Source organism: Neophocaena asiaeorientalis, unplaced genomic scaffold (genome assembly GCF_003031525.2).
Source record: "Neophocaena asiaeorientalis asiaeorientalis breed wild unplaced genomic scaffold, Neophocaena_asiaeorientalis_V1.1 scaffold129, whole genome shotgun sequence".
NCBI classification, from domain to species: Eukaryota; Metazoa; Chordata; class Mammalia; order Artiodactyla; family Phocoenidae; genus Neophocaena; species Neophocaena asiaeorientalis.
This window is the reverse complement of record NW_020172446.1, coordinates 8,176,747-8,189,382: the sequence shown is the minus strand read 5'-3', so window position 1 is coordinate 8,189,382 and position 12,636 is coordinate 8,176,747. Positions and strand designations below refer to the sequence as shown.

Below are 12,636 nucleotides of genomic sequence, written 5' to 3'. Positions count from 1 at the left end.
TAAAGACTGAATAAATATTTGTTAAATGATAAGATGAATACATGGATGGATGGATTGAAGGTCAGCACAGCTGTTCCCAGAGAGGGAATAAGAAAATGCATAAGCTCTCAGATGAGAAAGAGCTTGTTGTGTTTGAAGAACAGAAAGAAGACTGGCTGGAACAAGAGAGAAGAGTGGAAGATTGAGATCAACGTAGAGAAATTGGCAACTTGACCCTGATAGGCAATGTTAAACTTAACTTTTAAATTTTGTTTTAAGTGCAGTGGGAAGAGATTAAAAGGTTTGTAGCACAGCAGTCGTGTAATCTGATCTGGACGCCTTTTTTAAAAGCTGTTTCTTTCATTTTACTGTTTTTTGAGAGTTTAATAAGGTGGTAGGTATGACAGTTTATTAAGCTGGATATTTGAGTAAAGTAAACTGCTTGAAATCCAGATTACTTATTTTGTTTATAATGTTAGCACTAGCATCCTTGTTTTATGTTTGTTTTAATAATTTTCTTATTTATAAGCAGGAGCTTATAGGCAAGAACTTGTTTTTGTTTTTGTATTTCCAGTGAAGGTGGTGTTTTTAAGGCTCATCTCACTTTCCCAAAAGATTATCCCCTTCGGCCTCCTAAAATGAAATTCATTACAGAAATCTGGCACCCAAATGGTAAGTTTATCTAGCTTTACTTTTACATTTGCAAGTATGATGGCCTGTCCCTGAAGTTTTCAAGGTCAATAAGGAAGATGTGCTTCTCAATGAAATTGCGTTGGAAGCTTTGTACTAAGTTTGTTGTGTTTGTTGTACACATGGGCTTGGATTTAGATTCCTTAGAAGAGAAGAATGGACAGAGATCACATGGGAAAAAACTCCATTCATTTATTTATTTACTTACTTACTTAGTTTTCAGCTCATTTTGAGACTCATGATGTTCCTAACTAGAGGCAGGGTTGGTGGGTGATATTCAGCATTAATAGAGCTCTTATAATTGAGGAGATAATTTCCAAGGTATTAGGTGACTCATTGGCTGTTACAAAGAGCTTAGAAGTAATTAAACCTGGATTTTTAATTTCTGTTTTCTCACCTTAGCTCCTAGACTATGGACAACGCTTAACTTTTAATGTATATTCTTAGCTGTCAAAAAGGAATGTCTTACCTACATCATAAGGTGATTGATAGGATCAAATGAGATACAATACTGTGTGTTTAAACCTTCAAAAGTATCCAGTACTGCCGTGCATAAAATGGTGTCATTGACTTTTTTACCTAAAGATGTGCTACCATTTAAAATTCACTTTGTGAGCCAAAGGTTAGGCTAGATAAACTATGTGTATACACAGTCTCCCTGAACTTTTGGCCTTGTTTTTTATGATAGAGCTTGCAAGAATTTCTTTCCTAAGCATTTTGACTATCAGTATTTTGTAATCAAAGTTGTCTTTTTAGACAATTACACTGATCTTCATTCTACTTCTCATAGTCCAGACTTTCAGTTGCAAGGAAGAGAAACCCTTATATATTAGTTTAAGCAAAAATCAGTGAGGGTAACAGATGCATGAATAAACCAAGGCTTTGTTTCAAGGAAGTGTAATAGCACCCAGTGACTTGAAAAACAGATGAGTCTTACTTAGGAGCGACTAGACTGGCAAATGGAAAACTATTGGGAACCAAGGAAGCCACCATATTTCATCACATCTAAGATAGCAGTGATGACAAAAGACATAGTTAATTTTTGCACCAGGAAGAAGGGAGAAAAATAATTTCTTTCTGGTAGAACACATTAGCGACAGTCCTACAAGATATATGGAGGCACGAATTGACCACATCTGCCTTGGACGTTTCTTTCATTTCTTCCTAGCCTTTTGGCAGTTTCTCCTGCCTTCTCTTGAATTATTTGATGTGTAATAGTCAATTTTTTTCCACCTATTTCAAAGGAAAATGTAACGAAGTTTCTGAATGTTGTCTCTACCACAAATTAGCTATATTACTGTAGGTAAAAGCCTCTTGAACCTTAGTTTCTCTATCTGTGAGAGTTACATGAGAGAATATATGTAAGCAGTACATGGAACCTCTGTTAAGAGGAACAATAGCAATGGCCTCCGTAGTTTAAGAGGGCAACTGAAATGAGTGTTTATTTTCTTTGTTTTTTAAGGTTGAAGGGATTGTTGGTTTGCAGACCATAAGGGAGAAGGCATTAGAGAGTGAAGTAATTAAGACGGGATTTGAGTGAAGGGATGCTTTGTGAAGAAAGGATACCCGAGGAGGCAATGGGCCAGGGACGGCAGGTTCAGAAGGAGCTAGACTTAGAAAGGGGAGTGAGAGTGGTCTGCAATGGGAATGAGGGGAAAAACCAGCATTTGAGTTTCTGCTAGGTGCTGGAGATACAAAGATGATCGAGTTATGGTCTTTCTGTAAGGATATTATGGTATGTGTAAGGGAAAGACGGACATAAATTTAATGGTGAAACAGAGACAACAGTGATGTTGTTATAAAGGTGTTTGGTAGCATAGAAGAGGGAGTCAGGGAATGATGGAGAATGTGATTCTTAAATAGAATTTTGAATATGTATCTTTAGTCGTGGGGACTCAATAGTTTTAAAGCTGTATAGTAGGTTCATCATGACTATATTTATGTCTAGAAAGTTTATACTCACGGGGGAAGGTTTGGAAGGGAAAACCAGACAAAATAGCTAGGAGATAGAGGATTTTATCAATTGCTAATGGGTACGGCATTTCTTTCTGTGGTGATGAATATATTGTAAAATTGATTGTGGTGATGGTTATACAACTCTTAAAACATACTAGAAACCATTAAATTATATACTTCAAATACATGAATTATATCTCAAAAGCTGTTTTATTAAAAATTATTATATGGTAAAGTCATACAAGTCATTTGTATGACTTAGATGCATTCAATTTGAGACTTGTTTTTCTGGAGGTGCAGTTGCCACAACCACTTAGGTAATTAAAGAAAACTAGTCAAGGCTCAGCAGTGAGCTTAGGGCCTTGGAAGTTACCGACATCGAGATGACAGGTAACGTATATCAAATCATCATGTGGTATACCTTAAACTCACACAACGTTTTCTGTCAATTATATCTTAATAAAGCTGGCGGGGGGGAGATGGTGGGTAACACTGTGATACAATGAATGGTTTAATTTACTTAGGGAAAAGATGATTAATTTTGGAGATTAGGATAACATCAAAAGTCAGACCAAGGAAAAGGAAAAGAAGAAAGTGATTGAGAGAATGGCTTCAAGAACCAGGGAAAGGAAGTGTGCCACGGAAGTAAGAGAGGAAAATGTGTCCAGGAAGGTGTCTTCAACAGTATCAGTTGTTTTGGGCCCAGAAGGGTTGACTTTAAAAATACCCAGGAGAATATGTTCTCCCAGTCACTTTGTGAGAATAGTCATAGCATCCTGTTTGGAAGCAGAAGACAGTTTCCCATAAGGCAAAAAAGAGAGTACCCAAGTGTAAATAGAGAAGACGAGGGGAAATCAGATTTTCCTGATTTTAGAGCACAGCTTCAAGAGAAGGGAGATAGCTTGAAGGGTATGCATGGTTCAGGTAGTTTAGTTTCAAGATGGAAGAAGAGCTGTGTTTTCTTTTCAGTCATTGATGCTGAGTCTGTTGGCTAGCTACTTATGGGGAAATTGATTTAGAAATTTTCTTCACACCAAACAGCAAAGTGAATTAAAACTCTAAATGGAATAAAAAGTTTCGAGTGGTTTTTAAAAATAGTGAATATTATTTTCTGGGTGTTAGGAACAAGGATTTTCTAGTTTCAAAAGCAATAAATATTGGAAGACTATAAAGAGGAAAGAGAAATGGTAACTAAATTCAGTATGGGATTCTTAAATGAATCTTGTGTCAGATAATAAGGCCAGCCATTAAAAAACATTATTGGGGTATTGAAATGAAAGAAAAAAAATAACAGGCAAAAATTAAGCAAGGAAAATTAAGAAGCAGTTTGGCAAGAAGAAAACTAAACATTGAGTACATAAATGGGTAAAGGACATGAACAGACATTTGACTAAAGAGGAAATACATAAAGTTTCTGTACATGGAAAAATTTAGCCCCTAAAAGTATTTTAAACGAGATTTCAGTTGTGAAATTTAAAAATTTTTCAATAAAGAAAAATCTTAGTTTTATTGCCTTGTCACTCAGAATTATCAGCTCATATCTTGCATTTTTAAAGTGTAATTTGGTAATAGGCATTAAGCATAAAAACCTCTTTCTAAGAAACTAAACTCTGTTTAAAATGAAATGACACAAGGTTAAAAAATTTTAAAGGTGCTAAATTACGATAATTTTTATAAAAGGAAAATGGGTCCTCAAATAGATTCTCTCTGATAGAATTCTATACAAACATTTGATGTTAAATGTTCTCAAAGAAAATGACTTCCAAAGAAAAAATTTTAAGTGTAAGTGAGGAAAATACCTTAATACTGTGTAAGCATTTTCTGTTCAACTTTATAGTGCTGTCACAAGTTTTGCTGTTGTTATTCTTTTTTTTTTGCGGTACGCGGGCCTCTCACTGTTGTGGCCTCTCCCGTTGCCGAGCGCAGGCTCAGTGGCCATGGCTTACGGGCCTAGCCGCTCTGCGGCATGTGGGATCTTCCCGGACCGGGGCACGAACCTGTGTCCCCTGCACCGGCAGGCGGACTCTCAACCACTGCGCCACCAGGGAAGCCCTGCTGTTGTTATTCTTGATCTAGTTAGTTATTTCATTTTAGTTAAGAGATTTTACTAGGAGGTGTAGGTGAGTTGGGAAAAGAAACCTTAATTGCAGAACAGCTCGTATACAAGACATTGAAGGCATGAGTCTTGAATGTTGCATTCACTGCTGAACTCCATGTCAGGTGGTGGGCGCCTGGCACACGGCACGCGTTCAAGAAGTATTTCTCGTAGAGCCACAGTGCACACGAACTTTGACTCTGGTTACCCAGAGTTTATAATAGCAGGGGAGCGCTTGAGTTAGGAGGTGAAAAGTAGGCTTTAACATTATACCTATCATAAATTTGTTGGACTTTATGTAGGAAGTCAGGGATGAAATATACATAAATAGTGTCGTTGGTTGTTTATAGGATTTGGAAATTTTGTTAAAAAGTTTTTCACCAAAATTTTATACTTTTCTGTCTTTTCTAACATTTCTCCAATAAGTATGCTTTTTGCAATAGGGAAAATTTCACTGTAGAAGATTAATGAATGTTATGATTTTGATAGTTCCCTAATAGGGAATATTTGTGTGATGTAAATGTGGGTTAGGACTCCTCTACCCGTTTTGATCAACAATTAATTTGTGGCTTGGATTTTAAAACCGTTTTATAGATTAGGGGCCTAATGAATATCACTTATGTTGATGAATTTTCACTAGCAATATAACATGTTCCTTTTGTGGATTTGAGTATACTTTTTCCCTGAAAATATAATTTTGCCTTTATGTGATTTTAAAAGTATATTATCATGTTACCTTTTATTTTTTTCTTAGGAAAGTCTCTAGACCTTTGACTATTAACAATTTCAATCAATAAGTTAGTGGGGAAACTAGGAATTCATTATCCAGAAACTCAATTCTGGTGTTTGGACCATATACTTTCTACAGATGAAGAACTGATTCAACAGATGCCATTTCTTCATTTCATTGTATTTATTACATGTAAATGCTAGGCACCATCTACATACTATGTGTCTTGAAATTTTGCACAAATGAAAAAGGTAGCTTACCTTCCTTTTGGGTTTGTCAGGTGGATCCTACTTGGTAAAATCTTTGGTCTTCCTAAAAGGTTAACAGGTTCCATTTTGGAAATTAACTTCTGTATCTTTTCAATGGTACAGTGGTATTGAATTTTATACAGATGCCGTGGGAATTGGGAGCATGTTTATTATAATATGTATTTTATGTATAGCCAAATTATTTTAAATATTTAAAACAGTAATCTTATTCTTTAATTTTGCAGTTGATAAAAATGGTGATGTATGCATTTCTATTCTTCATGAGCCCGGGGAAGATAAATATGGTTATGAAAAGCCCGAGGAACGCTGGCTGCCTATTCACACCGTGGAAACCATCATGATTAGTGTCATTTCTATGCTGGCAGACCCTAATGGAGACTCACCTGCTAATGTTGACGCTGCGGTAAGGTGGTCACATGCACACATCTCCCCTCCCGTTTAATTAAACTTGATTAGAACTATAGTAGCTTTATAAGTATATATGTGTGGGTGTGTATGATATATGTTTTTATTCATTTAATTTTTTCATGAATCTGTACAAAGATAAGTAAGACGTAACTAAGCTTTACCCCTAAATATTTGTACCTGCATCTTTTAAGAATAAGGACACTAGGGGATTCCCTGTTGGTGCAGTGGTTAAGAATCCTCCTGCCAGTGCAGGGGACATGGGTTCAATCCCTGGTCCAGGAAGATCCTACATGCTGTGGACCAGTGTTGCTCTACGGCATGTGGGATCTTCTGGACCAGGGCTCGAACCCATGTCCCCTGCATTGGCAGGTGGTTTCTTAACCAGTGCGTCACCAGGGAAGTCCTCACGTTACATTTTGTATTCGTTTTATTTATTTATTTTTTACTTATTTATTTATTTTTTATTTTGTAAAGGTTGGTATTTCTTACCATTTTACTGTAGGTTTCTCATTTTTACATTATTGTTTTTATTTTCATTTTTTTTGGTCTTCTCTTCCTTCTCCTTTTCTTTTTTTTAAAAGTTATTTTATTTATTTGTTAATTTTTTTTGGCTGCACTGCATATATATGTTTTTATTCATTTAATTTTTTCATGAATCTGTACAAAGATAAGTAAGACGTAACTAAGCTTTACCCCTAAATATTTGTACCTGCATCTTTTAAGAATAAGGACACTAGGGGATTCCCTGTTGGTGCAGTGGTTAAGAATCCTCCTGCCAGTGCAGGGGACATGGGTTCAATCCCTGGTCCAGGAAGATCCTACATGCTGTGGACCAGCTAAGCCCATGTGCCACAACTACTGGGCCTGTGCTCTACAGCCCATGAGCCACAACTGCTGAAGCCTGCATGGCCTAGAGCCCGTGCTCCACAACAAGAGAAGCCACCTCAGTGAGAAGCCCACGCACCACAACGAAGAGTAGCCCATGCTCGTTGCAACTAGAGAAAGCCTACGAGCAGCAACAAAGACCCAACGCAGCACCCCCCAAAAAAATAAATAAAAAAAAAAAAGGAATAAGGACACTATCAAAACAGCTGTCATACCTATGAGAACTTATTATCAGGTCCCTAGTAGGTCCATATTATTACTCCCAAGCTTTTATTTTTAAAACTTTCAGACCTACAAAGTGTTGCATTAGTTATAAACACCTTAAACACCCCTACACATATAGGTTCACAAATGTGGACATTTTACAACGTGGTTATTATCATTATTATTATTTGCTAAACTGAGAATACTTTACAGATCTTTATGTTTAAGTATATACTTAAATACTTCAGCATGTATCTCCTAAGAATGAAATGGGTGGGGCGGCAGAATCCAGAATTTTAGGAACCCACATTGCTTTTGAAAAATTAATTAATTTTGGCTGTGTTGGGTCTTCGTTGCTCCACGAGGGCTTTCTCTAGTTGTGTTGAGTGGGGGCTGTTCTTCATTGTAGTGCTTGGGCTTCTCATTGCGTGAAATGAGTGTGTTGAGTGGGGGCTGTTCTTCATTGTAGTGCTTGGGCTTCTCATTGCGGTGGCATCTCTTGTTGTGGAGCACAGGGTCTAGGCGTGTGGGCGTCAGTAGTTGTGGCACTCGGGCTCAGCAGTTGTGGCACATGGGCTTAGTTGCTCTACGGCATGTGGGATCTTCTGGACCAGGGCTCGAACCCATGTCCCCTGCATTGGCAGGTGGTTTCTTAACCAGTGCGTCACCAGGGAAGTCCTCACGTTACATTTTGTATTCGTTTTATTTATTTATTTTTTACTTATTTATTTATTTTTTATTTTGTAAAGGTTGGTATTTCTTACCATTTTACTGTAGGTTTCTCATTTTTACATTATTGTTTTTATTTTCATTTTTTTTGGTCTTCTCTTCCTTCTCCTTTTCTTTTTTTTAAAAGTTATTTTATTTATTTGTTAATTTTTTTTGGCTGCACTGCACTCCACGGCATGTGGGATCTTAGTTCCCTGACCAGGGATCGAACCCATGCCCCCTGCAGTGGAAGCGTGCAGTCTTAACCACTGGACCTCCACAGAAGTCCTGTATTCATGTTTTATTAGTCTTCTTTAATCTAGAATAGTCCTAGTTCCTCAGCCGTCTATCCTTCTTTAACAATCCTTTTGTTCTAATTATTCTTGGAAACTTTGTTAGTATATGTGAAAGCTGGGAGGTTAAATTCACCTTTTTTCCTTGTTATTTCAAACCTACATAAAAACTTGGGTGAAATCTTACATGTAGAAAAACACTACATATAATAACCCCCTTTCAAATCTCTGGCTTTGAATTTTTGAATTTAGTAACTGAATTGAAGTAAACACTCTCAAAAAACCATTCTAACTTCTAATAAGTCAAGTATCAGTCCAAACAACATAAGGGGCGCATGTGTGCAGAATCGGTTTCACTCAAGAGAGTGTGAGTAATAAGCCAGATGTTAAACTAAGAGTGAAAAAAAAAAATAAACTAAGAATGAGTTGGAGGAAGAGGGGTACCATTTAAATGCCAAAGTGAAGAAGTAATTACTTTCAGTACCAATACCCACACTAGCAGCTCTAATTCTAGTGGTCTTCAGTATATTTATATAAAATCTATATATCATCATTATTATTTTAGGAAGGTATTAATTTTGGGTGTAGGTAGGAGGAAAGGCCAAGCTATTGAGTCATACAGACTTTCTGTCAATCTCTTTTCAGCCCCACTTCATTTATTTGTTTGTTTGGCTGCTCCGGGTCTTAGTTGCGGTATGTGAGATCTTAAGTTTCAGCATGCGGGATCTTTAGTTGTGGCATGCGGGCTCTTAGTTGCAGCATGCAGGATCTAGTTTCATGACCAGGGATCTAACCTGAGCCCCCTGCATTGAGAGCGTGAAGTCTTAACCACTGGACCACCAGGGAAGTCCCTCAGCCCCACATCTTTTTTTTTTTTTTTTTTTTTAAATATTTATTTATTTGGCTGTCCTGGGTCTTCTTTAGCTGTGGCATGCACCTCACCCCCACTTCTTACTGACTTCTCAGAGCTGTCATTTCCAAACTTTAACTTCAGAGTTCTGTTCAATAGGTCCTTTTCCCTCCTTTGCTGGGGTTCCATTGAGACTCCTGTAGGCTACTACTTTCTCTCCTCTAATGTGCGTTTCATTGTTCTTCCATCTACTTTTGGTCTTCCAGAAAAAATTTCTCCCCATTATTAGATGATTTTAATGCCATTTTCTTTGGTAGTGAGGATTTATACCTTAAAAAAATAATTCCGGTATGATCATTTTAATAGGATCTTAGGAGAGCTAAGAGATAAACATATGTGCTTTTTGGTCTATTGATTCCATAGGTTCTTCACATGTAAAATGCAGATGATAACACCACCCATCTGGTCATCCACAGTGTGTGGCTTAGTGGATTCAACAAATGGCGACTCTGTTATTAGCTAGCTCCTGCTTTGAACCATCATCTACCAATCTATCTTCTACCTAGAAGTCATCCTTGCCCAGTCTTGTGTGTCACCAGAGAATGTCAGTCAAATTATATATCTAAATTCCTTTCCACCCCTCTGCCATTGACTTGAGTCCTTTTAACTTCTTACCTACATTATTGTAATAGCTTTCTATCTCATCTCCTTGCTCTCAGTCTTACTTCTCTCTGCTAAGTGCTCTTTTTAGGTGATTTTTTTTTTTCTTCCTTTTCTTGAGATTGACCTTCCTTCTTTTCTGGAATTGACCCTTTCTCCTTAAAATTTCTTAAATATAATAATGAGGTAATTACAGACAATAACATTTTATCCATAAATATTTCATCAAACATCTCCAAGTCTCTGTAGATGTTAGCATTATAGTTTATCTCATAATTTATTATAATGATTGGCTTTCTGGGGTGCCTTGTTTTGAGGGCAAAAATTGTTGTTCAAATCTCTTCCTCTGCACAGGCAAGTATTGAAGATTTCTGTAGCCTTTGCTGTCCCTAAATGGATGATATAGCGGGGGGAAAAAAGGGCTGGGCATTTTTGTGAGAGTTTCCTGGTATTTACATGCTAAGTAAAATCAGCTCTATTCTCCTGTGAAACTATGCTGGTGCTGTTTTGTGTTCCATTTTTATGGGCCAGGCAGTGATAGTGATATTGTCACTGTCATGTGTCCCACCCCCTCATCTCCCCACCCCCACTAGAAATAGTACTCAGTATCATCTCAGTATGATGCATTACACCCATATCCTTGATATTGGAGGCACTGTTATGTCTACTTTATTTTCTGGTTGCTACCCAGTAGGGAGAGTTGGTGATCCTTCAGATAGCCTGGATATCTTATTTGTAAGTCGTAGCTTTCTTTTTAGCATAATACAAAACTGCTAATGATCTTCAGGGCCTTTTCCTTTTTTAAAGAGACTTTTGCCTGTAGAGGTCATTTGCATGTATCTTAGCAGAGTGCCTTGCAAAAGTGTTTCTTGACTACTTTTCTACCTTGTCAACTTTTTAACATTTTAAAAGTATTCACATTACCAAAGCATTACATTCAGAATTAAAGTTAGTATCTGAGATTGTAAGGGGAGTTTACATAAAATCAGTTGCTGTTACTTTTGTACTTACAGAAAGAATGGAGGGAAGACAGAAATGGAGAATTCAAAAGGAAAGTTGCCCGCTGTGTAAGAAAAAGCCAAGAGACTGCTTTTGAGTGACATTTATTCAACAGCTGTAACTTCACTTATTTCAGGGTAAGTTCATTTAAAAAGTCATCCTATACTTGTGCATTTTTATACACGTCATAAATGTTTTTAGAAATTGTGTGATTTGGGTATTTGAATTGCTTGTTTTCATTGGCCTCATTTTTTAGTGGTAGTATCCAGTAGTCTCCTATTTCTCAGCAGAAATAGTGTCATCCCCTTGCTTTTTCCTTCAGTAAATACAGCTGTTTTTTACTAGATATTCTGTGTTAAACTGGTTGTTAGTATGGTAACAGTCTATTTCTTTTCACTGATGGTAAAATTTCTCATTATAAAGTTCTGTTCTGCTTTTTTTTAAAGCTAAGTTTCCTCCGTTTTACCTTTTGGGTTACCATCTTTGACTAAGCTAGGCATTGAAGTTTCTTGTATCTTCTCATACTGTGCTATATGAATAAAGAATGACTTAAATTTTTGTTTCCCAGTTTTTTTAAAGAAGGATCATATTTTGTATTAAACATCTACCTTTCTTCTTTTAATTGGTCTTTATCTCCTTGTTTATTACTTATAGGGCCAGTAGGAAAATTTTCCCTTTTATTGTATACCATCTGTCCACAAGTCTGTTTTAAGTGTAGCAAGGAGCCAAAGATAGCAGCCACCCATCTGGCTTAGAAGAGGACATGGTGTAGATGAATTGACCAAATGTGTGATATTTAAGTTATTTGGTTTCCCTTTTTAAAATCAAATATCGAGGTGATAAAACCTGTGTACGAAACGTAGCATCTAAAAAATCAGAATACATGATACATCCCTGTACCTGGCCACCTATTTTAAGCAAAAGAACTTTAGGAATTCCCAGGTGGTCCAGTTAGTGGTTAGGACTCCGTGTTCTCACTGCCGAGGGCCCAGATTCAATCCCTGGTGGGGAAATAAGATCCCACAAGCTGTGTAGTGTGGCCAGTCAATCTATCAATCAATATTAAAAAAGAAAAAGAACTTGATTACTACTTGTTACATCTCCTATATTCCCCTCCTGCCCCATCCTTTTTTCATATTCCGAATTCTTTGTTTACCATTGCTTTTCTTCATAATTTCATCAAGTTTGTATTCCTAAACAACATATTCCACGTTTTTGAACTGAATACATGTGAAATTATAATGTATGCATTCTTTTGTGACTTTTAGCTCATCATTATATTCTTGAAATTGGTCTTTGTTATGTGCAGTTATATTTCTTCGGTTTTCACTGTTTAGTATTTCATTAGATAAATTACTCTTGATTCTCATTGCATTATTTCTCTATTTTGGGAGGGGTTCTTTTGTTTGTTTTGCTTTTTTTATTGTTTTGTTTTTGCTTGGTGTTTTTGTTTGTTTGTTTTTTGTTCTTTTGGGTTTTTTTGGCCATGCCTCCTGGCTTGCAGGATCTTAGTTCCCCAATCAGGGATTGAACCTGGGCCCAGGGCAGTGAAAGCACAGAGTCCTAACCACTGGACCACCAGGGAATTCCCCTATTTTGCTCTGTTTTTGCTATTACAGAGAATGTGGCTATCCTTGTTTCTTGTTGCAGAAATACTACAAAAGTTTCTTGGGGGCTTCCCTGGTGGCGCAGTGGTTGAGAGTCCACCTGCCGGTGCAGGGGACACGGGTTCGTGGCCTGGTCCGGGAAGATCCCACATGCCGCGGAGCGGCTGGGCCCGTGAGTCATGGCCTCTGAGCTTGCGCATCTGGAGCCTGTGCTTGGCAACGGGAGAGGCCACAACAGTGAGAGGCCTGCATACGGCAAAAAATAAAAATTAAAAAAAAAAAAAAAAAAAAAAAAAATTTTTT

At 37.2% G+C, this 12,636-nt stretch overlaps 1 protein-coding gene across 1 annotated transcript in view; it reads left to right on the top strand.

Moving 5' to 3' along the window:
- Positions 1–12,636, top strand: part of UBE2G1 (ubiquitin conjugating enzyme E2 G1) — a 104,592-nt gene that overhangs the window by 78,163 nt on the left and 13,793 nt on the right. Inside the window, exons 3-5 of the mRNA XM_024736378.1 lie at positions 554–651; positions 5,944–6,122; positions 10,741–10,863. Of these exons, the coding sequence (XP_024592146.1) occupies positions 554–651; positions 5,944–6,122; positions 10,741–10,827 (364 nt within the window). The 3' untranslated portion in view covers positions 10,828–10,863. The remainder of the gene's footprint in view (positions 1–553; positions 652–5,943; positions 6,123–10,740; positions 10,864–12,636) is intronic.